The sequence below is a fragment of the Sinohyriopsis cumingii genome, chromosome 5 (genome assembly GCF_028554795.1).
Source record: "Sinohyriopsis cumingii isolate HCF-2022 chromosome 5, ASM2855479v2, whole genome shotgun sequence".
NCBI lineage: Eukaryota > Metazoa > Mollusca > Bivalvia > Unionida > Unionidae > Sinohyriopsis > Sinohyriopsis cumingii.
In genome coordinates, this window is record NC_142965.1 from 138748544 (window position 1) to 138775988 (window position 27445).

Below are 27445 nucleotides of genomic sequence, written 5' to 3' on the forward strand. Positions count from 1 at the left end.
CTATGACGTCACATCACGAAAGTAACCGAATAGGTGCGTGTATTTTGAATACGAGGTCACGGAAATTCAGCTTCTTGAATATATGCCACTATTTATATATTGGCATTACGGTCGCAGATAAACTTCAAAATAAGTTTTTATTATATAGTGCTTTTATTATTATTCTATATTTCCACTGCTGTTTGGTCTCCTTTAATGTTGTCTCGGATCACTTTAGGAAGGAGGTATGAAGGCCAAGATTGCATTAGGAGGCCAGCACGTGATAGACAGAATTCATTAACTGGCGATAACATATATTAATATAAAAATAAAAAAAAACGAGCATGAACGATATTGCAGTTACTGAGGTTACTGGAAGTGTGAAACGGTCGTTGAAAAGCTCATCAGCGCGGCAAAAGACACTCATGTGATTCCACGTGCATGGTTAGCCAAATCAACCTTGTGGCAAAGTTACCTACCCGAACCATAAAAGATTTCTTGCGGATTGTTTAATGTGACAACGCCGAATGAAGTTTGTCAGTCTAATCTTTTCCTTCTTCCGCATGATCAGGTAAGCGGACGAAATAGTAAATAAAACACATAAAGGTGCGAGTTAACCATTTTTGACGTTGCCAGCAGATACAAGGAAGCTGAGCCGTTAACGTCTAAACATTAGACAAGTGTCACAAATGCGCTGAAACGTATCTGTAAACGTTCACTGCTAACATTGCCACGCCTATTACAGGTCGATTTAGGTAGATAATTTCACAGAGCCGTTGCTGTTTTGTTAAGAAAATATAGGGTGGTTGTTACTGTTAGATATGTTAACATACATCGTGATCAAGCTATTGTTCCACAATTTAACTATACTCATTCGAGACGAGTATTCGGACATCGGTACGCGCATAATACTAACACTCAAGAGCAAACTCGGACCACAGAGTAATCTTGCGAGCAATAGCACAACTTCCAACTGTCTTACAAGCAATAAATAATGAAACCACACGCACCGACTGGGTTAAAACAACCGACGCGATTTGTCAGGAAACTGTCACCGATACACATAAATCAGTTGCACAACTGCCTGTAGTAGTCTGGTAATACGGTTTGATAATTTCATTGTACAGCACGTTCACGAGAGGTCCAACACAGACGCACCATCATAGAATGGCTTTGTCAACTTCAGCTTGGCTTTCCTCCAGTGGATGGCAACGAATCCACTGTCAAATAGTTTGCGTAACTGACATTGCCGGGTCAGCACCATGCCTGCGAAGCTTCTTTTGTTCACTATTAGAGACAAGGTCGATACTAATACGGTTGCGGAGATTTTCCATTGTATTCATGGGTCGAAAGAAATTGTTCTCAAACTCGTTCGTGTGATTTTCGCACAGATCCGTATTCATTTTAACGTAGGGTACCATCCATACCCTTTGGCGAAACCTGAGCACCCGAGGGATTCATTCGTTATGCATATCCTACTGTAGATACAACATTACATTACGTATATGTTTACTACATTGTTTATTTTGTTTCTCAGGTTCTCAACAAGAATGAAGCCATCTGTATATGGCAATCCAACTCTTCAATGATTTGGCATTACTACAGAGACATTCACGACTTGAATACAGTCATGGCTTCTGGTGCTGATGTGTGGTTCTTGTGAAAGTGGTTGAAGTTTCCTGGATACTCCAGGTCAACGTTATAAAAATAGCCGATATATAACTGTTATGATCATATCCACATATCAGTTTTTGTATAACCACAATTGTGATATAAATCCACTGAAACCCACCGAACGGCATAGGCTGCATCGTCGCCCAGCATATATGTCATCTGATTCCAGAACTGGATATACTCAAAAATTCTTTCAAATTACAATACGCATCAATGTGCGAATGTTTCGCCGTTATATTATACTCGCCATTTTGTTGTGTCTTTGTTTTTTTAACACCATACATCACTGTTTGACTGAAAACATTCTTAAATTAAGATAGTTTGATTTACTTAACGGTCGTTGGATTACACTTGTCATGTTTTAATTATTTGGACATACCATAATGGATATATATGGATCTATAAACCTTAATAAGTTATGAATTTCCATTTTAATTGGAGGATAAAAAGACGGGAGCTGCATTTATTAGAAGGGGTTATATCACGGTAAGTTTTTACTATAATTTTCCTATGCAATCTCTTCCACAATAATATACAATATAGCTACGCCAAGAAACTAATATTGGGGTAGTATTTTATACAGTATTGTCACGATCAATAATCCTGTTACTGCAGTAGTAGGTTTAATTGTAGAAAAAAGAACTTTCACATATGTATTATAGTCACTATCGTGACCATTTCGTAAAATCAACAATCTCGAAGAATTGCGCAAAATCGTTCACGCAAGTGAGTAGTATCCTGTTTGTTTTCAAAGAGCATATTTTTAAAATGTTAAACGGCGAAAACAATGATACCACATACACAAAGTCTATATTGTTTACTCTTGCAGAGGCAGCGTTTAAACGGTGTTAATATTATCGCCGTTGCCTTTATAAAGGATGTTGTAATTGTGTTTCCAAAATCTTAATAACTGCATTTCCAAAAATTAGTAACAGCTTCATCAGTTTACTCTAGCTGAATTTGCTATGCAAAATGTTTCACACTAGCGTTTTAATTGATTGTTTTATTGCCCATAGCACATACCCTTGAGCGTGACGATAAGATTAAAAGTAGTAAACTCATTTGGTAGGCTACAGAAACTGTTGATATCTCAGCTACGGACATATACAATGTTTATCTTGATGCTGCTAAATAAGTTCCAATTGTAGCACCAAGTAGCTATGCTATAGTAAAATGTAACGTCATGACGTATGTTCCTGTGCCGTCATATCTAAATAATATTAAAAATCCATTTCAATTTAAAGTTTACCAGATCTTGATACATTATTCCCGTGGTATTTTAAAAGAAATAATTTTTGGAAAATTTAAAAATTTTGGTCCAAAAAGATTCATTATATTACCTACCACTTTCCTCTTGTTATACATGTTTAACGCACGTGTACTTAGCAATGCAAAACCACTGTATGACTTGAGTTTCATTATTGTTTTGCTTATGTTTTGAGTGTTGTTCATAATATATTGAAGCAGCAGGGAGGGCTGACAGAACAAGGGTATTTTCCAAAACAAAGGCTTCTACGAAAACTTTGTCCGAAGAAAGGGCTGATTTCATAAACAAAGGCTTCTACGAGATGTTTATTTTTGCTCTTAATTAAAATACGACCAATGGGTATAGGGTCTTCCTGTTTGTTGTACCAAATTTAATTCGACAAAAAAATAAAGGCTTCTGCGAAAACTTTAAATGAAGAAATTGTTGCATAATAAGAGGCTTCTACGAGATGTTTATTTTTTGCTCCTGTTATTGTGAAACCAACTATAGGTAAGGCCCTCCCTGCTGCTGTAGTAATTTTAATTTTTTTTTTGATTTGTGTTGTCAGAAAATATTTTTAATTTATATCTTATATTTAAAATTAATATTGTATTTTATAATCATGGATGTTGGAGAATCATTGAGAACCAGAATAGCACGAGAGCGATTAGAAGCAATAAAAAAATAATTACCAGTGAGAGAATCAGTCAAAAGAAAAATACGTGCAATTGAAGATGCACGTGAAGGATTTGCTGAGTCAACCGAATTGTTATTTAAACCAGTGACTGAAACCACTGAAAAAATTCTTCTAGGTGATATAAAGAGAGAAAATACGGTATTCTTCCTGTGTTGAAAAAAATTGAAGAACAGACTCGACCTCAACCTGTGCCTGTACCTAGACCTAGACTAGGATTTAAAACCAAAGCTAAATCTAAAATTAAAGATAAACCTAAAGCCGCAGCCGCAGCTGAGGATGAGGATGAATTTGAAGAAGTACCTGAGGGTCAACCCGAAGAAGCTGAGTATCAACAAGAAATAATTTCTCTATTGGAAAAATTTAATGATGATGGTGTACGATTAATAAATAAATTTTCTATTGCAAATAGAAAAGGTATGGAAGAACTTGGTGCTTTGCTTATTCTTCTTTTAGAGAAAGAATTTTTTTTTTTAAAACCTGAATTTTTTCCTAAAATTAAAACTCGTGATGAATGGAAAAAGTTAATATATAAAGTAAAACGGAATATTACACGTGTAAGTAATAGTGATCCTATTTATCAGGTATTTGAACAAGGCGCATTAAGAGCAGCAGATTTTGAGAGACAACAAGCAGAAAAAGAAAGAGAAATAAAGGAAAAAGAAAGAGAAAGAAAAAGATAAGAAAGAGAAAGAAAAAGAGAAGAAAGAGAAAAAAAGGAAAAAGAAAGAGAAAGAAAAAGATAAGAAAGAGAAAGAAAAAGAGAAGAACGAGAAATAAAGGAAAAAAGAAATAAAAAGAGAAGAAAGAGAAAGAAAAAGAGAAGAAAGAGAAATAAAGAAAAAAGAAAGAGAAGAAAGAGAAATAAAGAAAAAAGAAAGAGAAGAAAGAGAAATAAAGGAAAAAGAAAGAGAAGAAAAAGAGATGAGTAAAGTAAAAAATATATTATGATACAGACAAGCAAGAAGCAGACAAACAAGAAACAGATCGACAAAGATTATTAGAAGGAACAGGAGATGAAGATAGAACTACAACAGTTAGAGAAAAACCCTCACCAATGAATGTTGGTGAACAAGGAGGAAAATCAACTCCAGTCCAGATTGAATCAAACTTAGAATATTATACTAAGATGTTTAAACCAAGTGCTATTAGTGACTTTAAAGATGAAGATAAAGCGATTGCAATTGCTGCATATAATTAAAAAAATAGAAATTTTTATGTGAAAAAAGAGTATCTTAATAAGATACCAGAATCTGTACGGGCTCCAGCAATATATTTTGTTTCTAAATCAAAAGAATTTAATTATAAAGATCCATGTTTTTTAGCATTCAGTAAGAAAGTAATAGAATCAAAACACAAACTCTCACAGAGAGTTATATCACCAACAGTTTTATTAGGATCTTCACCAAAATCTACAACAGGTAGTGGTTATAATTCTGTCTGCCCCGACAATGTTGTCAATGATATAGCTCGGCTAGAAGTTTTAATCGGGGGAAAACGAGCTGGAAATAATTCACCGGAAATAATTAACGAGGCAACTGATATCTGTCGAAGGTTATTTCAAGGTAAAATTATTGACGTAGCTGTTTACCGTGATCTTATTGATGAGCTCGTCGACGACTACAGCGGTTAAATATAAATAGTTAAATAAATGATTGTGCATGAAAGTCATCGTAGACCAGTACAAGCCCGTGTGGTTAATGCGCGGTTACCGATGTATAAATTTACATTCGGGGGTGGATTAGGTGATATAGTCAAGGGTTTTATTACACGAATAGCTCCTAAGGTTGGACCTATTGCTAATGAATTATCAATGAAGGCGATGGATGTTATTCGTGATTGAGCTGTTGGCGCCGCTGCCAATAAAGCATTTGATGCAGTCAGAGATAGAATATTAAAATTAGTACGACGAAAAAAAAAACAACCATAAAATTACCGAGTACCGCTGAAATGCCCGGCGACGTCAGTAAAATAATAAATAACGCAGCTAATCAAAAACTAGCTTCGCTGGTAAATCAGAGAACTGAGATAGTAAATACTAGTATGTTTTCAGGAGATGGTCTTCGTTTTAGACGATAATCCTTTATAATAAAATGTTCTCGCGGATATCTAATGCCGCTTTTGACATGGATGAACCAATAAGCAAAGATGATTCAATACGAGATTATCAGTTTTACTCGTATGACGCGTTAACACCAAATAGTAGTAGTCGAATTAAATTACAAGTACATGATACAACCAGGTATGTTTTGCCATGCGAGGCGTTTATCGAGGTTGTTGATGAGATCATAAAAAAGTGATAATACTATATACGGTGCAGATTTTAAAGTCGGATTTGTCAATAATGGCATCATGGCGTTATTCAAGAGCGCCGCTTACATGATTGATGGAAAAGAAATTGAAGCAATTAATGATAACGTTGATGCAGCTACAACAATTACTGGCCTGGCAAGATATTCAGATGATTATACTAGATGAGCTGGACCCAGTATGATGTTTGCCAAAGATAATTTTAATAGCGCCGATAATAATCAGTATATTATAAGACAACCAAAAGATCGTACTCGACCTAATCCTGGTGATGTTACTGTCGCGGATATGATTATAGATGTTAATCCAAATTATAATCTAGGATTTCTTACGCGCAAAAATATGTTATCAGGTGACCGTAGAAGATTTTCATGCGCGATTCCGCTATCGCATATTTTTGAATTTTGCAGAGACTTTAGAAAGTTATTTTTGGAGCCAAACACACGGTTGTCTTTTATTGAAAAGGTGATATCAACGACGCTATTTGGAGAGAAGCTGGTGCTGGTGTTGGTGATAACGGTAAAGTTGTATTAAATAAACTTACTTTGTGGATGCCGTCGATGACACCATCAATAAGTGAAGAACAAAAACTACTTTCATTTATGGATCAAGGTGGTAAATCAGTGATATCCTGGTTAACAACCGTCACAGATAGTATTCCCAGTAATATTAATGGTAATTTTACTTGGTATATGGCATCACAGCAAGGTGTCTCTGCACCAAGACATATCTTTACTGCTCTTCAGCTTGCTACTCGATTAGGTGATCAAACTCAAAGTCATATGATTTTTGATAATTTTCGTGCCAGTGAAATATCACTGCTGATAAATGGACATCAAGAACCGATTGAAGAGATATCGCTGGATTTTGAAAATAATTCAGTAGCGCGTGGATATCATCGCCTGTTAAGTTATATGGGACGACATCAAAATATCGACACTGGATTACAGATGTCACAATTAGATTTTAAAAATTTATATCCGATTTATTGCTTTTCACTGGAGCATCTTGATTTGCTAAAACAATCGGTTGTTGATATACATTTTAAGGCCAGAATAGATAATGTAGGTGCTGCTCAATTTAGAGCGATTGTTGTCATACTCAGCGATAGAACTATGATTCTTGAAGGTATTGATGGTCGCATGAGAATCATTGATGCTCCCGTAGAGAAAATGTAAGTTAAATCAATCGCGTTATTTATAAACAATGCCATACGAGCACGTTAGCGTGACTGTGACTCCGAGTCAGACAAAAAAAACTTCAATCGAGTACCGCAAAAGTCTGCGGGGTAAAATTAACACTAAAAAATGATCAGATCCAAGGCGAGCCAAACAAATTGTCAATAACTAAAACACAGCAAAAACATTTTAACAAAGCTAAATCAGCCAATGCTGGAGTTCAAATTAATGTATCTCCGAGCGCCGTCAAAGATATGGTTAAAGTAGGTGGATTTGTTCCACTGCTAGCTGCGTTACCAGCGTTAATGGCCGCAGCTGCACCAGCCGTGGCAAAAGCAGCCGCGCTAGGTGCTGTTGGAACAGCGTCAGGAATGGCGTTGAAAAAAGCAGTAGGTGGAAAATATAACCAAAAAAAGGACGAGGCCTGAGACTGCCAGGAACACCTCCATGGTATGGAAAAGGTCTCCGATTGCCAGGAACACCTCCATGGTATGGAAAAATTAAACACACAAAGTGTTTTACCGATGTCGAATTTCGATTTAATTAATGCTGCTAAAAAATTAAAAATAAAGATTTTTAGAGATGTATTTATGCGAGATCAGCTACCGGCGCGTCCAAACAAATATGAAACAGGAATTATAAATCTCGACAGCAGCGCGGGGCCAGGCACACATTGGGTTGCTTATGCTATTAATCCACGAGAGATTATTTACATTGACACTTACGGATTAGCACCACCACGTGAATTTTTAAATTATGTTGCACAATTAAATATTCCAACGTGGTATTCTACGTTACCAACGCAGACACTAACTGACCCCCCCCCCCCCACGACTTGTGGCAGTGAAGCAATTAATGTTCTTGCAGCTATATCTGAGTCAGATAAACCGCATCATAAAGCTGTCCTCGAGTACACGTCAGATAAATTAAATCATTCAAATATAATTAATGGTTGACATTTCTGGCAGATCTCCGATACCGCGTATGCTAAAATATATGCAGCTGGTATTGATTTATCTAAATACGCAACGCGAGATGACGTTAATAATCTTTTATCGATAGCAGGAGTAGATCCTGACGAGGTCGTTGTTTTTCAAGATCAGCATGGAAAACTAAAAACGAGTAATATTAAACTAGCTGATATAATCAAACGGACCGAGTACAATACTCATGTAACTGATTTTAATACTACTCAAGAAGATATTAAAAAAATTAATGACGCTATTAAAAAAGCTAATGACGCTATTAAAAAAATCATTGAGGATATTGAAAGTTTAAATAATTCGATGCAACAGAGAATTAGCACATTAAAACACAACGAAGACATTGACGACATTAACAGAAAACTTAATAAAGTTAAGGATAGTGTTGATATGTTTGAAGGAATTAGATCACAGATCGAAAATATTATTACGAGCACAAGTTTTATTAAAAATTCACCGGCGGTAAAACCATCAATAATTAACAATTTAATATTTACAACGTCGACAGGATATTTAACGTGGTCAACACAAAATACTAGTTTTAAATACACATCACCGATTACTGGCGTATACAGATTAAATATTTTTCCTTGGTGAGATTCAGAATTATTTGTAAAAAATATACTTGGAGGCATCCCACAGACAGATATCTTGGTTCGTTAAATATTATAATAAATAAAGACATCGAAGAAACTTTTACGCTAGAACCTTTTCTTGCTGAAAAAGATAAAGATAAACCTGTACCAGCAATAAGGGTATGGTGGTGCATGGAATTTATCGCTGAAACACCTTCATCATTTAATTTTATATAAAATTAATAATGAGCGTATCCAAATACAGATATAATCAAGCGCGTGCATGGCAAACGTCGTTGAAGACCACCATCGACACGTATAATATAAAAATAAAAAAATATCAACGCAGACTGGTTATCATCAACGTTGTTGTTTATTCTGTTTCTGCGGCCTTTGCTGGTGCTGGAATAATATTATCTGCGATGACGATGATGGCGCCGGTAACTGTTACCGTTGTTGTTTCCGTGACAACTACGTTGGTTGGTGTATTTAGTATTATAACAAAAAAAAAATATCATCATGCACCAGTGCAAAATGAACCGAGTACACAGATAAATTGAACACAGCAAAGGCAGCATATTCAAAATTATCTTCGTTGTTGTCAAAGACTCTCAGTGACGGTATTATATCTGACGCAGAGTTCTCGCAGATGACCAAGATTTACCATCAAACAATTAAAGGTATTAATATAAATAATGACAGAGTTGCTGCAGAAGATCGTGACGAACACGATTCCGCAAAAAACAACGATCATCTCGGCGAGCTTAACCAAGCCTGAGTTCAGTATTAATTTTCCAGCGGCAATTTCTATTAGTGAAATTGCATTAGCACAATTACGAGTCTACCACAGTTGACCCAACATTAGATCTAAATCATTTGGTGGGTTACAGTCAAATAATTCACTAGTTTTTGCTAACAAAAATAAACCAGATGGACTGCTGTTGGTTTTGCCAACAGGTACTTATCAGATTGAGCAAATCAATGATGAGTTAATACACAGAATAAAAAATATAACAGAAGAAGATCCTGGAATAAAGATATCTGCGCATGAACCGACGCTAACTTCAATCATCGAGGTCAGCTCAGATTACATTGTGGATATTTATGCAAGTTCAATAAGAACCGTACTAGGTTGGCCTGAGGTTCAACCACCAGCGCCGCCAGCACCAACGGAACCTAAAAGAAATGATTATATCACAGACAGACAATCGCGTCATTTTTTTATAATGATATAACAGATGGTTTGAGAAGAGCAACAAGAATCAGTATTATTTTTAGAAATAAAGACGACATGATGTGGTATTTTATTGCCAGAGAGTTTCCCGGGTCACCACCAATAATTGAACAAATAAGTTTCGAACTAACTCAATTTATTGAGATATTTAATTTAATTAATCGAGTTAATGAGATACAGCTAAATCAATTAAAAAATTATTTTCGTGAGTGTATTCCTAATGTATCAAATTCATGTGATGAAATCATCAAACGCGTAGAAACATTAAATCAACTCGCGGCCGACATGGAAATGTTCACACACGAGCAATTCAGGCAATAATTGATGAAAAATCAGATAACAAACAAAAATTTTTAACCGCATGCTCGCTGACCGAGGCGACGTTACCAAATTTTAAATTACCCGATTACAACGCACCCGAGTTGAGAAAATCTACCATTGACACCATTCGTCAGTGTCGGATCAAGCTCATCAAGGATTTGTTATTTATTCGTTTTCGCCAAAAGAACAACCAGGATTTTTAATTGTGCAGGAACCAATCAATCCGGTTTATCTTCGGTGTCATGATAATTTATTTTCGCGAGTAAATTTTTCACTAACTGATCAATCTGGAAACCTGCTTGATCTGCGTGGCGAGATTCTGAGTATAAATTTATTGATACGATCTTAGCTATATACATAAAAAATACACACAAAAAAAATAGATAAAAACCAGGCAAAATGACCAAAAAAAATTTTTTATTTTGGATTTTTACCATCAGATCTCAGAAGGATCCTTTTACTGCTCACCATCTATAAGTTTTCTTAGTTGTCGTGCACGAGTATTAATTAGTTTTTTGGACTCGTATTCGTCAGACAGCGCTGATCGGATTTTTTCAACTGCACATGCCAGTGGGGTAAATTCTTTTATCTGTGTTTCATCGATGTTAACCAGTGATCGATACATCGCAGACTGAATTTTCTTTATGAATCTATACTTGGATGATAAAGTATATCTACCTTCTTGCTTGTTTTACATTAGTGTTTCGAAATCTACAGTGATCTTGTCATCATCTAATTCATCTGATAATGGTATTTCTTTTATTTTTAATACATCAATGGATTTAATTATATCATTGATGTTTCCTTCATTCATTATATATTAATTATTTATCTAAAAGTAAAATTATTTTCTTGTGGAAAAAAGTAAAAAAAAAATATTTTTTTTTGTTTTCTGAAATCAAATATTTCAGTAATTATTTATCTAATATCAGAGGAATAAAACTAAATGAGATCCATTCTCCAAACTGATATGAAAATGTTGATTTTCGTATTCGCTCAGCAACTCTGCGTACTGAAGCTTGATGAATATCAAAATATTTACCAGCAGAATTCATTTGAAAATATAATTCTTCACTGGTTTCCATATTAATTGATTTAACTGCCTTAGCATATTTACTATGTTTGCCAGTCTTTCCTCGTAATAAGTTTTCACTTTGAGTAACCGCTTGAAGGTTTTCTATGGAATTATTGAGTGTGTTTCCGTCGATGTGATTAATTACAAGACCGTCCTTGATTGGTCCATGGAAACACTCATAAATAAATCTGTGATTAAGATAAGTTTATTTATTCCAGATAGTAAATTTAAGATAACCAAATTTATCAACATTACCAACAGATCTTTTTTTGATTTAGCGTGTCTAACTGTACCGTCGCAAGATGCTTCATAGTTAACAAAGACTACATGCTTCTTGAAGATTGTATCCATATACAATTATTTATTTGTTTAAATCAAAGTTTGTTTGAAAACCTATTTATGTAATCCTCTTCGCGTCTGATAGCGATATTGCTATCGGTGGATTTTTTATCACAATGTCGCTTTAGTTCTCGATATCTTTTTCCACCGCGTTTTGCACAAATACGAGTTTTCCACGAATTCCAACATTACATCTGATACATCTAGTCGTATATAAGCTAAATGTGTTCCAGAAAATTCACCTATGCATGTCTTATTGCAACAAGTGAGCGAGCCAACCATTAACCATTTGCACTGATTCATTATTTATTTAGGTATTTGTCTAAAATATAATATGAGCTTATTTGATCTTGATGACGCAGATTATGATCTACCTGAAGTAAATCGTGCTAAAGAAGAGTATTACGACGATGGAGCAGCACATGTATGGTCAACGTGGAAAACAACTGGCATTGATAATACAATGAGTGATTCACGAGCTAAAAAAATTAGCTCACTCAGTGATAATAAATTTATATTCAGAATAAAATTTATTGTTTATAACGAAAATGATGTGTGGATCACTCGCGATAAACGTGATCCTGTAATTAGTGGAAAAATCTGTTACTATGAGTAATAATTCTCGACCTGGTCTACTAACAGGTATAGATAAACCGTATTACTCACTAGCGTATCCGGTTACCGCGGATGTTTATGGTATTTATCGATTAAATAAACCCGCCGTTGAGAATCTCTCTAAGATGAAAATATCGGTAAAAATAAACTGTGCAGCCGAGCGAGTAATGGAACATTTCACAAACGCAAAACGTGGAAACGGCTTAACAGATTTACGAAAAGAAAAAATAAATACCCGGGCTGAATCAGTTGCTGATGGTGCATCAATAAATGACGTCGCTACATTATCAGCGAAATTAAAGTTTCCCATAACGGTGAAAACCTTATCTGGTGAGATTTTATACTCATCCGCGTATAAATCCAAAGGAGCGCCTATTGAAATAATTGATCATAATTCTCATGCGTGGACCAGCTCGGTAACTATTTTTCCACGAAATCGTGTTATTAAATTCTATCCAACTGTAGAGTTTACCACAGAAAAATCTGCCGTAGAGAACTCTAGAATAATGTTTGATTTTATTTATGAAATAAGTAAATCAGATCCAGTGTCTGTCTGGTTATTTTCCAGTGATAAAAAATACGATCAATTCGTGAGACCCAACGGCGATATATATCGAAGTAAATCACTACATGACTCAATGACAGCGATAGCAGAAAAATATTCAACAAATAAAGATTTACTTGTTAACTGCTTCACTATTCCATCTGTTGTTGTACACTTTCAAGAGAAAAAACTCGTGGAAACCGACGCGGCGTGAATATCTTAAAGATATACAACAAAGTTGTATCGAGTACGGTCATGGAGGATTATGGAATACAAGTTATAATTGCTCTAATATGATATCATTTGACATGATTGCGTGTTATCCAGGAAGTTTTTTAGGGATGGGCGAGTGCGCTAAATACTTTACACAATTTGGTCATCCATGCGACGAGATGACTCGTGTGGCAATTAACGGTCCGTTACCAGATTTTCCATTAACAGGATTTGCTCGTGTTGTATCTTTTAAACTCGATGCAGGATTACATAAAATATGTTATGTTTGGTTTGGTAAACATTTTTCAGAACAAAGATGGGCTTCTATAGTTTTACTGAGATATATGATGGATTCAGCGATGTTAACATCGTTGACAGTCAGCGAAGCAATCATATCATATAAAAAACAAACTGAGGTTTGGTTACCAACTGAACACGACGACGCAAAAGATCTTAGAAGAAAAATAATCGGTAAGTTTACTCAAGGCGGCGCGTATGATCATCAACGACATCATTGTAGATTAATCATGGACGAAGCCGAATTAGATTTTATAATCGCTGATACAGCTGAAAAAGGTATATTTTGTAATCGAGAAAATATTTATTTATCAGATGGATCAAAATTAGGTACCGTAGTTAGTTATCTTGAAGGAGAGTCACCACAGTATACCCACTTGAGATCGTCAATGTTAGCGTATGCGAGTATAAATCTATTATCGATGATAAATAAATTTCCCAGCGACGCGGTTAGAGTAGCAATTGATTCATTCTACGTCGACAGAAAACATTTATCAGCGCTAGAAATATTAACTGGTGACCGCTCATGGGGCACATGGAGAATAAAAGATGAGAGTATTTTATATTACTGTGAAAACGCCTATGTACCAGTTGAGGATAAATACTACTGCTATAGCGTGTTAGAAATCTCAACAGCGCCGTCTGTTTATGATCCCATCTCGAGATATAAAAAACAGTTTTCGTAAACGGACCAGGTGGATCAGGAAAAACAACACGAATTCTAGAATTATTTAATAACTCTGACGTTGTTCTGTTAACGCCAACACACCGACTAGCACGAGAGATGAAGCAGCGCGGTGTTAATTCTAGGACGCATCATAGTTTTTTCAAATAGAACGGTGGCACATGGAATCCTTCGCGGAAGGGAGAAAAATATGTAAATAAAATTATTATTTGGGATGAAATCTGTACTGTCTTCGTTGGAATATTAAAAGTATTTCTTGATTGGTTATCAACAAAAAACACCGCAGTAATGATGTGTGGCGATCACGGCCAACCAAATCCTATTGACGGAGAAAGTCCTCAAGAGTTGTTGAAAAATTTTGTTGATTATTATGAAGAAATCAATACCGATTACAGATCTCTTGATGGTCGGTTGAGTGAATTTAAAAAACTAATTCGATTACAATCAAATAAAATTCAGTGTAGTGTAATGCGTGAAATAATTCCAGAAACATCAATGAGAGATTTGTTATCAACGTGGACACCAAATGACTTAATAGTCGCTAGCAGAAAAATAATTCGCGATGCGCTTCAACGAGAATTATTTAAATTACATCGAGAAAAATTTCCGTTGACGCCTGTGCCGCTATGTTATAGACCAGCTGATACTCGACTGCAAAATATTGACGTCGATGTACCAGGACAAGGACAATTTTTTTTAGTGTTGAATGATATCGTCACCGTTGATATTAATTTCGCTGAAGACGCACTAAACGCAGAAAAATTTCCATGGACACTAGGTTATGATATGACGATTCACTCGTCGCAGGGATTGACTATAACTGATACTCGTATTTGGATTGTTGATGACCGTATCGAATGGTCCAATCTAGTTTACTTAGCTGTATCTAGGGTTAGAAAAATATCTCAACTAGGACGCATCGTTCTAGATGGATTGATTATTAAAGATGAAACTGACGATTACGTTATAAGGAAAAAATTATTCAGTTGTAAATATTTTGATAAAAAAAATAATTATGAATTTGATTTGGATGTAGATTTTATTTTATTGCTTCGACAACAACAAAAAAATCACTGTTCCGGCTTTAATTGTATAATGACATGGCAGTATAAGAAAAATGATTCCAAACAATTTACTGTAGACAGAAAAAATAATCAGCTTGGTCATACACGAGAAAATGTTATTCTGGCGTGTTTAGAATATAATCGGCGTGGAGTTGATTATCTAAGTGATTGAGGCGGTAGTTGAGTATCAGCTGGAATTATTTGTAATTGCTCACGAGTAAATCCACGTTGAGGAGCAAATGAATCAAGCATATAAATTGCTGGTCTACCTGACGATCTTGTTACAAATAATATTTTACGTGTCGTTGTACTCCAAATCGGATCTGTTGCTCTTTTTCTACCGCCTTCAGCCTCACCTGGTTTGTATAAATATCTAACAATAACATCACCTAGTACTGGTCGAGTTGAAAAATCACGTCACTTTATTGGTATACTTTTTTTGTGATAGCGATTGATGGTTTCATTGATATTGCTCGCGTTGGCTCATTATTTATTGCTGATACAACACTTGGTAATCTGGTAACCCAGTCATTGGATCGCTTATTTTGAATAAATTCCATCGCGTATTGATAACCAAATAGTCGTTCATCTAGTGTTAGATTGAATCTCTCAGCAATTGCTTGGTCGTTATGAATATTAACCTTTCCACGTCGTATTTTAACATTTTTTTGTTTCATCAAAAAAGTTACCGCACCGAGAAATTCTCTTCCAGGATCAACCTGAAGTAGGCGCGGCCACGTTAATGGTCCTCGTTGATAATTTTTTTCAAATGCGTTAGCATCCTCAGTAGCTGTTTTTGTTATTAGCGGCTCAGCTTCTTTGTATATACTCGCGATATCAACCACCGTTAGCACGTACTTGTAAGTGACGTTATTGACGGTATCGTGTGGTAAAAACATTATATCAGCCTGATGAACTTCATTAGGAACACTAACATCAAAATGCGCGTGTTCAATTCGTTTAGGTGGTGGTAAATATATTTACCAGATAGCCTGCTTGGATAACCACGCAGCAGCTACTGACGGTTTTACTCGAGCAGCTTTGGCGAGTTTTTTAATAGCTGGTTTACCTCGCCAAAATCCAACCGGAGAGTAATAAATAGCCTCCATAATATTAAATACCAGCACCTAAAACTAATTTGCCTTTCATTGCAGTATTGATTATCCAACTAGCTAATCTTTCTTTGACTGATTTATCTTTTATATAATTTAGTGTGTGAATTAATTTTACATCAGCAAGATGTCGCTGTTGTAGATCCTTACTTCGATAAGCTATATCGTGTGCCAGACAGGCTCGATCAATTGCATTTATAGGATCCTCACCGCGATTTGGTTGATCCTGATTATTTAATCTGATATCAAGTCGAGTTCCTGGTCCACAATAATTATATCCTGGTAAATGTTTTTCTCCGCGATATTTAGACCAAACAAATCCTGGCACCGACGCTAACTTTGCTGCGATATCACCTCCTGGATTTTCTTTTTTTAAAATTTGTTTTTACTTTAACTTGCTTCTGACCCGATGAAGCGAATCTAAATTTTTTTGTACCACATTTTGTACATGTACCAGTAACAGCTGATCTATTATTGCGTGTAACAACTGTAGTCAAATCCGCTGTTGGTGTACGCGTTTTACATTTTACACAATATAAATCCATACTATTAGATATATCATGAATGTAATTGATTTTTCAGCCACAAAAAAAAAAATCAACCCCAGTTAAACATCATGCTGCGTTACCAAATTCAATTAGAATGATAATAATGGGTCAATCAGGGTCTGGTAAAACTCAATTGTTGTTGAATTTGATAATGAGATGGTTAAAATGGGACAGGTTGTATTTGGTTGCACCATCTGTTGACGATCAACGCTGTTATCAAGTATTAAAAGAATTTAACGAGAACGCGTCGTTGATAAATGACGGTAATGATATTATTGATTTTATAACAGATATTGAAGAAGCACCATCGATTGATTACCTGGATGGATCGATTAATAATTTGGTTGTCTACGATGATATAATGTTAGATAAACAAGCGAATCCAGCCAGGATTTTTTCCCGTGACAGACATAAAAACACAGACGTTATTTATGTAACTCAACAGTATACACAAATACCAAAAGTAATCAGAGACAATTGTAACGTTTTAGTTGTTTTTAACGGCGTCGACGCGCACACGCTGAGAAATATTCATCAAACTTGGTGTAGTGGTGACATGGATATAAATAAATTCAAAAACTTTTTCAGCCGTGCTCAAGCTACCCCTTATGGATTTGTAACAGTAAATTTATGTGATCCTCGAACAAGATATTGTGTTGGCCTAGACAGAATATTTTAACAAAAATAAAACCTTAGTGTATTTGTGGTGATTAATAAATTTATAAACAAAAAAATTAAAATTACTACAGCAGCAGGGAGGGCCTTACCTATAGTTGGTTTCACAATAACAGGAGCAACAAATAAACATCTCGTAGAAACCTCTTATTATGCAACAATTTCTTCATTTAAAGTTTTCGCAGAAGCCTTTATTTTTTTTGTCGAATTAAATTTGGTACAACAAACAGAAAGACCCTATACCCATTGGTCGTATTTTAATTAAGAGCAAAAATAAATATCTCGTAGAAGCTTTTGTTTATGAAATCAGCCCTTTCTTCGGACAAAGTTTTCGTTGAAGCCTTTGTTTTGGAAAATACCCTTGGTCTGTCCGCCCTCCCTGCTGCTTTTTGAAATCAGTAATGTCATTGTTTTAGCTAACATTTGTTTACTCCTGTAGTATAGAGCTCATCTATCCATAAATCTTTGTAATTCTCTGACTCTGCAACGTAAACAAAAACATAATCGTCTCTGCTGCTAATGCCACGCTCCGAATCAGCTGCATGTACCTTCCTGCCATTATATTTACGCATTCTTAAGGATTTATACGGTCATAATGTTTATGCTCGCATGGCATCTTGCCAAGTAAAACTTCAACTGACCTCACAGAAGCCTATGTCGGATCCGTAAATAAACTGTATACAATAAACGTGTAGTACGGGTATAGTCGCAAATATTGCGTCAGTGAGCTTCTTGCTTTTTAATGATACATATAGTTAAATACACGCATGTTGAGGAAATTCCAAATACAAGAGCTGGACATTTTTAAAAAACTCCTTTCTCAAATTATATTCAATAAATAACTTTGAGATGTGCAATAACTAGTGCCCTAATTAATAATTGTTGAGACGAACTCGCCTATGCGTGTTAGAAAGGAACCCAGATAACTCTGTTGACCCGCTGTAAAGATATCCGATTTCACAGGTGATTCGTTCAAACTCAGTTATGTTATTTGTTATCTTGACTACACAACGTATGCATCAGATAATGGGTACCACTTTGAAGTTAGTTTTAAAAAAAAACAAGCAGTTATACCATCCAAAAGAAAACTGAAACATCTCCGCATATTTTAGAACATATCTCAACTAAATCAAGATTATCTGCTTTCTTTACAAAATCCACATCATCATATCCAAGCATGTAACTGGTGCTGTTTTATTGTACAATAATAATTCTGGATATTGATAAGATATTTTATTGCGCACAGACTTGTCTACCTGCAGTAGGTAAAAATATTGATCGTTCTATATAACCAGAGGAGTACCAAAATGTGCGGTTTTGTTATAAGTGTTATTACATTGAACGAGGAAGTTAAGTGACATGCGAAACGGATTACCAAATCGACACTATGTCGGTAAGCTACACGCTCTTTCTTAGACACTTTCGAAGTTAAAATGAATCACAATACAGTACTTTCTCTCTCTTTCTATCTCTCTCTCTCTCTCTCTCTGAAATGCATTTGGTCCATTGCTTCGACTGTTTATTATGTAGAATAAGAGCATAACATCTATTGTGTGCTGAGACATAGCTTTAAAGCACCACCAATGGAACTACTGTTGGAATATTTTCGGCTTTGTCATTTTCTGGTTATGTTGTAGAAATTCACAAAGTACATAGCTTCTTTATGTAATAGTTGATACATGATCGCTACCTATTTGTCTTGACAGTAATGTAATCTCTGTCCTCCTATCGTTTAAATTAGTTATAATATATAGTCTCTGATGTACCCATTTGAAGTTATGTGGCCAAACTTAATGGTGCAATAATCAAAACGGGTATCAACATCTTAAATCTTGCCGCAAAAGAGTTTATAATGATGCAACGAATAATGTATTTGTAACTTATAACTACGTGCAAGTATTGTCTTACTACCATAATAAAACCCAGTTCAAATATTTCTGTTTGTTAGACTTTGGAACAACGTGTTTCCAATTAAAATAGTATGGATTTTACTCCAACAACAAAACAAATGATGACTTTAAAACATTGGCCCACTTTCTTATATCGGTCACAGATTGTTAAAAAATACTGTGTTCGTATAATTGTATTGGTACCTGGTTTGAACAGAACAGTTATTATACCCGAACAAAAGTCAAATCACGTATTAAAGACCCTGAGACGAAAAAAGCACGTATTTCATGCATTGCTTCGCTAACCATAAATAATGGGTTAGTTGAATACATCTTCACATGACACACCGCTTTTGTCAGTTTGAATTCATTTGGTTATTCGTGCGTGAATAACAATATATTGGACTTCGTACAATCTTGTTTTTATATCTGGACCTGCTTGCTCAACAAGCGGCATAGCCCTCCCTCATTACAACTATTTTGACGAGCTTAGTTTGTATTTCAATAGACGAACCACAAAATGAAGACATACCACTAGCACAATATGTCAAAATTTGCGAGGGAATGCGGGTATAAACAGTACCTCGACTTTTTTCCAGATGAACAAGGCACTCTCCTTACCTTTGCTTTTGATAATACATTGTACCACTGAAACTGCTGATAATACTATCGTAAGAGGATCGTTTTCTCGTCCCGACCTTATAAACAATCTGACGTGCTTGCTAAACTAAACAAACGCGTTCTGTTAGGGCCATTGGTTACCATTGCTAGTCATTCGAAATCGGGAGGCCCGAGTGGCCGAGTGGTCTAAAGCGCTGTCCGTTAAGGATCACAGCCATCTCACCTCTGTCTGTATGGGTTCGAGTCTCGGATTCAGCCAATGTGGGTATGTAGGAAAGCTTGCCAGTAGCTTCTCGTGGGTCGGTGGTTCTCTCCGGGGTTTTCCCGGGTTCTTCCTCCACCATTAATACTGGCCTCCATGTATAGCCTATCGTGTGCTGAAAAATGGCGCTAAACCCTACAACAACAACAACAACATTCCAAATCGCATTTGTATTAAAACTGTCTGGTGACTCGACCCAGTGTGTTCTAATGAAACCAAAACAAGATATGCTTGTATCACAATCGCAGCCAGCTATACGCAACTGCCCAACCGAAATTTCAGCACAAATATTTAGTAAAAATCTTAAACTCTGCTAGCACTTTAAAAACAATTCCATGTTTTACATACTACACATCGAGTGAGATTACAATCAGGACAATTTCGGAATTAGTTTAAAATTGGTACATTTACACACACTCTCAATGTCAATGACATTTAGCTACTTGAGTAATGTTGTTACTGATGAAATTTTTACATTCGTTCAATATTTTGATAATAAGTCCCTCAATGGAAATGTCCCGTTATTTATCCTGCACATATAATTTCATTGTGTCGTGCTTTTGCTGTGATACGTCGTCTTCCTATGAAGTATATTTGCTCTGAATTTACGTAAATGCTAGCTATTGCACACCTGCAAACAATGTCCAGTGGCGCTAAAAATATTAGCAACCGTCAATCTTGCGCTAATAAATGCATGGTTTTCTTTTGGTGTTTTTAGATTTCTTTATTTACTTGTGGCGCTATTGGTAGAGGGAACAGAGTGATGTAGGGTCAATATCGCTTGGCGTATTTACAAGCAAGCATTCATAATCTGCATTGCATAGGTGTATACGATATTTAGTCAAGTATTACTGCTTTTTTATATTAACAAAAAGCAGATCATAACCCAAATAGATATTTGATAGTTTATTCAACCAAGCATTGCTTGTATATCGTAGCATTATTTCCACTGCAAACGATAATTGCGCAGTGAGGGAACCGTTATGATTGTTGTCCAGTAGCAGATCGTTATGCTAACTGATTTAAAATATACTTTACAAGTAGTATCATTATGGAAGTTTTAGATTTCGGGTATTGCTATAGGTCGAAGACTTCTATATCCCATGACTCTACCTTTAAATCACATTCAAATGTGTAGTTTAAATAGTTGTACGTGAACCCTTTGTTAACTTCCACCCTGTACCGAGACTTAAGTGCCGTTACTATACGAGGCCAATGTACATCTGCTAGCACAACGTTTAATATACACTAACAAATATTAGTAATGTAAGAAATTGGGGTTCTGGACCACTTTCACCAGTGCGTGATAAACGTACTTGAGAGAACACCGATTGATCTATCGTACTATGTTGGGGTTCTGCACCACTTATAAATGAGAAAGAGTGTATCCCCTACGGATCTGCATGATGGGGGTTCTAGACCACTTTTATCAGTACGTGAGGGTTGTCTCATGATGCAATGTATTTGGTGTGTGCGTAATACATAGCTTTGATGATTAGGCTTAGTAGTGCCCATGTGCGAGTGTGTGAATACCACCGGTGGAGTAGCGTTCATCTTTTAAGGGACATAGTCCTTTTTGTGAAAGATTATGGTAGATATTTTATGCTGCTGTGATCAGAAAGCTTTCACGAAGTAGTAATACATGTCTCCGTGTAGTGCTTGTGTATAATGATGGTAGGTGGCTATTTTGGATGTGACGTTTTCTATACTCATTTGGCTTTTTTGTTTGACAGTGCCCTCGTCAAATGTGATGCATTTTAACTCGAATTCCGATTAACTTCACGATGGGTATACCGTGAGTTTCATCTTTCAATTTTCCTAGCACTCTTTTATTATCGTCACTGTGGATCGGGCTGTGTGTGGGGTAAACACTTAGATCAAACAGTTATCTGTATTGATACAGATCCGCGTAGACGTAATCGGTGTGGCCTTGTCTCCGTACTTGTGTTTGATGAAGTCACAGTGAAATTCGAGCATGCGTATCTTGGAAAGATTGAGAAGTCGCTCCGACGTAGGTGGGTTCGTCCAGTTTCAGACTGGTTTTTCTGGAGTGGATGGCTACGAGATCTTCGTCAAAGATTTTCATTTGGAGTAAGGCAATGTTTTCCCGGAGCTTATCTCGGCGTCTTAGATTAGTGACGATTTTGATTTTCATTCGGTGTCGAATGTTTTCCATGGTTTTTCCAAACATGGTATTGTTCATGAGCTTGAAGAAGTTCTTATCGAATACCGTGATGGCGCTTGCTCGTTGCATCGTGTTGAAGTCGATGTAGAGTTTCATCCATGGTGACTGACGAAACGTGGGAGCACGTTGAACTTTATCGAGCACGAGTCCATGATGCAGATCTTGTTCGAGGAGCCTATTGTGTAATTTATCCTTTGTTTATTGTTGAGATTGGATACCAGTTTTTTTTACCTTAGCGTCTCCAAGTCGAAAGTGGCTCTTTTGTTGTAGTTGTTGTGGAGACAGCATCGAATGAGCGACAAGAATTTGTTCAGCACAGAAGGAATAATCGTTAAGAGCGTAGTGTAGATGGGATGGATATTCAAGATCGACTTAGACAAAACAGTCCCAGTCGTCGTGCTATCCCGATTGTTTTTTCTTTCTTCTAGGAACTGTTCTCCGGTGATCCAGTGAAATTCTTTTACGGGAGGAGGTTGTGACATCACCCATCCTTGGAGGTTGTCCGCTTCGAGGTAGACAATGTAGACGGGTGGTTTTGTCGGGTTGTATTTTTTCGTGTATTTGTTGTTAGTAAAGGCGTGTTTTGTGCTGATGACGGAGATTTCTCGTCGTTCAATCCGCTCGGTAAACATGAACATATCTGGATCGGTAAAGAATTCTAGTGTCACTCCAGATTGCTTGAGGAGGGCGTCACAGGAGAGTCCTGGTTCTGAGAAATACCAAAGTGGATCGAGCTGGTAATGCTCTATGCCCGTGTCTAGCAAATTATCAAGAACATCCGAAAGTAGGAGCACATCTGCTTTGAAAAAGATATCGTGATAATCGCCGAGGTTTTGACGATCAAGTTTTGTTCCATATCTTATTTGCTTACTGGTATTCATCATCAGTGATTTCCGAGAGATGAAAGTGGGAATAAAAATCGTTTTTGGGTGGCAAAGAGGTTTAATCGAATCGTGATGGGGTATCGATATATGCATAGGGATAAACTTCTTTTTATTTGAGTAAATCCGCTTTGGCACCAAATCCTGTCTCTGGGTGCGTGAATTTACGACAGTTTTGAGCGAATTCTTCCAGCGACGATGCCATGAACTGGAACGAATCGATGTCCCGAAAAGGTCTAATCGAGAACGACATGCACTTTTCAAAATTGTTGAGGATGCATTTTATTTGAGTTCCCACTTGGGCGGAAAGTGTTTGAAGCGTGGATGATTGAGTGCTGTGAAGATAGAATGTCCATCGTACCCTCGTAGATAATGAGCGATGATAGATAGGAAGTCTGGATCTTTGAAGAGCAGACACGACAATGGTCTCTAGTCTTTTTTATCGTGCATCTCAATGTCATCATCATCATCGTCATCGTCATCATCATCATCATCATCATCATCGTCGTCAGTCTCATGACCTAGTGTTGTCGTCGAGGCACTGTGCTGCTGAACATCTGACCAGTTCCCTCCACTTGTATCGATCATGTGCCAATGCCTGTGTCTCCGCAAAACTTTTCCCGGTCCATTCTGTGATGTTGTCAATCCACTCTGTTCTATGTCTACCTCTCCTTCTGCCAACCTGGACGCTGCCCTGTGGAACTGTTGTGGATAGATTGTTGGCTCTAGTGACATGGCCATACTATTTCAGCTTTCTCTTTTTGACTGTGGTGAGGAGGTCCTCATATTGGCCTACTTTGCGCCTGATGGTGTTAAGCACTTCTTCATTTGTGATGTGGTCCATGTAAGAGATGTCAAGGATGGTTCTGTAGCATCTCATTTCAAGTGACTGGATTCTTAGTTGTAATACTGCTGTCAGGGTCCAGGCCTCACATGAGTACAAAAAGATTGAGATGACTAGAGCTCGCAATAGTCTGATTTTAGTTTTCAGAGAGATATTCTTTTTTCTCCAGATAGGTATTAGCTTTGACATAGCTGCCATTGTTTGTGCTACTCTTGACAAAATTTCTGCTCTTGATCCCTCTTCAGTGATTATGGAACCAATATATTTTAACTGGCTCACTGTTTCCAGTTCATGTCCTCTGACTTTAATCTTGGCTGAGATTTGTTTGCCACTATTTGTCATCAGCTTTGTCTTCTCAGCGCTTATCTCCATGTCAGATATGGAAGATGTTTCATTCAGGTTCTTGACTGAGGTGGCAAGCTCGTCTTCACTGCCTGCCAGCCATCAATGTCGTCTGCAAAGCGGAGATTGGTGATGTTACGCCCTCCAATGCTGACTGTCCCACAGTGGTTTTTCAGGGCTTCGCTCATGATGCGCTCTAAGTAGTTGTTGAAAAGCATGGGTGACAGGAGACAGTCTTGACGCACTCCCACTGTTGTCTGGAACCAGTCCCCCACAGAACCTTGGGCAACTACTGCACTGGTAGCCTTGGCGTACAGCTGCTTGATGCTATTGGTTAACTTTGACCCATGTTATACTTCTTCATTGTGGCCCACAATGCCTCATGCCACACTTTGTCATAAACCTTTTTGAAATCTATGAACACATGATGGATGTCTTGTTGGTGTTGCGAGTACTTTCCACACAGAACCCTGAGACTGAATATTTGGTCCGCTGTGCTTCTTCCACTCCGGAACCCAACCTGTTCTTCGGCGATTATTTCTTCTGCTTGTGGTTTCAGTCTGTTCAAGATGATCTTCAGCATTACCTTACTAGCATGGCTGATCAAACTGATAGTTCTGTAATTTTGGCACAGCTTGAGATCGCCTTTTTTGGGGAGTGTTATAATTAGTGACTGGGTCCATTGTGTTGGCCATTCACCTGTCTGCCAGATCTTGCTGCAGATTTTTGTTAGCAGCTCTTTCACCAATTCCCCCACCCCCCATTCTTGATAAGTTCAGCTGGGATATTGTCTACTCCAGCTGCCTTCACATTATTCAGTGCTCTTATTGCTGACTCCACCTCTTCTTTGAGAATGGGGAAGTCATCATCCTTGAGGAGTTTGGAACTTCAAGCACCTCTGGGTCTCCTGTGGTCTGATGGTGTAGAGTTATTTGCAATACTCAGTCTATCGTTCTGCAATGTCACTCGCTTCTGTGAGGCATTTTCCATTTTTGTCTTGAATGGTACTGACTCTTGGTTGTTTCTGTGCCTTTTTGCTGTTATTCTTTATCAGACTCCTCTCTATTTCTGTGCACTTTCGACCAATCCAATTTTCTTTTGCTTTCTTCAGGTTTTATCTGATATTCTTGTTTATTTCTCGGTACTCCATTGCCCCTGTTGTGTGTCTGGTGTTTTAGAGTTCTCTTCGGGCATCACACAACTTCAGAATCTCTTCTGTAACCCAGGATTTTTCTTCGGGGGATGGAGGCCAATGATGACCTTGGCAGCTGCTGTCATGACTGTGTTGAAGGTGTCCGTCACATCTTTGATATCACCATCCATCACAAGGAGTGGAGCAAATTTTCCTCCAATTGTCGCTTGGAATGATTTGCAGATGTTAGGGTCCTTCAGTACTTCAAGGTTGAATTTGAGCCTGATGTTCTTTGGCTTGTTAATTTTCTTCAGCCTCACTCGGAAGTTCGTGATCAATCCCAACATCAGCACCTGGGAACGTCCTTATTTTTACTACATTGATAACAGATCGGTAACGGTTTTGAACCACTATGTAGTCGATCTGGTTGTGATTGGTTCCATTTGGTGCGTGCCATATCCAGCATTGTGAAGCTTTATGTTGTCCCATTGTCCCATTGTGTTGGCTAGTACCAAGTTGTTGTAGCTTGCGAACTCGAGCAGCCGTCTCCCTCTTTCATTGGTAAGCTCATTGCAAGAAGTTCCCCAATGATCTTTCCAGTCTTTTAGAGCATCTTTGCCAACTTTGGCATTCCAGACTCCTTGGATGACGAGGATGTCTTTTGTACTGACCATGTTTAGAATACCCTGTAGTTTGTTGTTAAACTCCTCTAATTCTTCATCATCATGATCGGTAGTTGGAGAATATACTTGGATAATTGTGATGCTAAAGGGAGATGCTTTCAGACAAATGGAAATGATTCTGCTAGATATGGGGCAGCATTCAGGCACAGATCCCTTGATGGTTTTGTTCACAAGGACGCCATTTATGGCCCTGTCACACTCTCCACTATAGTATAATATATACCCATCTTCAGTTTGGTGTTCTCCTAGGGCTTTCCATCTAGCTTCACAGAGTCCCAGAATGTGCTATGTGTAGTGTTCCTGCTCATGTGTCAACTCTTGGAGTCTTCCAATTTGCGCCAGAGTTCTAATTTTCCAAGTGACAATGGCAATGCTGTCTCTCGCTCTGATTTTATGCACAGTACCAGTAGCACACTTGCTACCTCATCCTGGTGGAAAGCGGCTCAATGTACTCTTCGGGTAAGTGGCATTTCTTTGCTGCTTTATGATGTCACAGTTGTTGTTGCGTGAGTGGAATCATCTTGCCTCGATGTTTTCGGATGCCGTGGACGCCTTTCCAGTTAGCGACGAGTTTTTCATAGAACCATGCGACGGATTCCTCTCAGCGATATTGTCGAAACTGCGAAGACAAATGTGTATTGGCTGAACAGCATGTTTTATAGCTAATCGCGTAGGGGACGTGCTTGTGTTCCCTTTGAGTGAAAGAATTGTCTATATTATGAGAGGGTCCCTGTACGTTTTCAACGATGGGTTCCGAGTGAAAGACGATGTGAAACGTAGAGCATATTTTCGTAGGTGAGTTCGAACTGTATTGTTCCCTCGCGTGGCATCTGGATGGTTTGTAGTTCATGACAGTATCCTGATTTGATGTGATCATGTAGTCGTTGTTGCTTAGGAAAGCGTTGCAAGCAAAGATAGCAGAGCTATCCATGACTTGTATGGTGCGTGTACTGAGAGTTGCATAACTGACTGAAGTCTGTGATGCACACGAAACAGTTTTAGTAATAAAGTAAAATGATGCTGAGTTGTGAGACTGTTTTGGAGATCAGCATGGGATATACCACGAACTGTTTATCGTCCTCTTTATTTTCATAGAGTCCAAACACGTTGACCGATGCCAGAAGCTGATACCGCTGGTATTAATGGCTGTTTGTAGTTGGAAGATGTGATCGGCATGGTCTTCATAAGAATGTAACGCGGAGAGGATGGAAGACACGAAACAGTAGTCGGCGTTCTTTCTGACGT

At 37.3% G+C, this 27445-nt stretch overlaps 1 protein-coding gene across 1 annotated transcript in view; it reads left to right on the forward strand.

Moving 5' to 3' along the window:
* The first annotated feature begins 506 nt into the window (after nucleotides 1–506).
* Nucleotides 507–27445, forward strand: part of LOC149800354 (uncharacterized) — a 102168-nt gene continuing 75229 nt past the window's right edge. The window contains exons 1-4 of the mRNA XM_089958397.1: nucleotides 507–550; nucleotides 3799–4010; nucleotides 4550–4744; nucleotides 4919–5158. Of these exons, the coding sequence (XP_089814523.1) occupies nucleotides 507–550; nucleotides 3799–4010; nucleotides 4550–4744; nucleotides 4919–5158 (691 nt within the window). The remainder of the gene's footprint in view (nucleotides 551–3798; nucleotides 4011–4549; nucleotides 4745–4918; nucleotides 5159–27445) is intronic.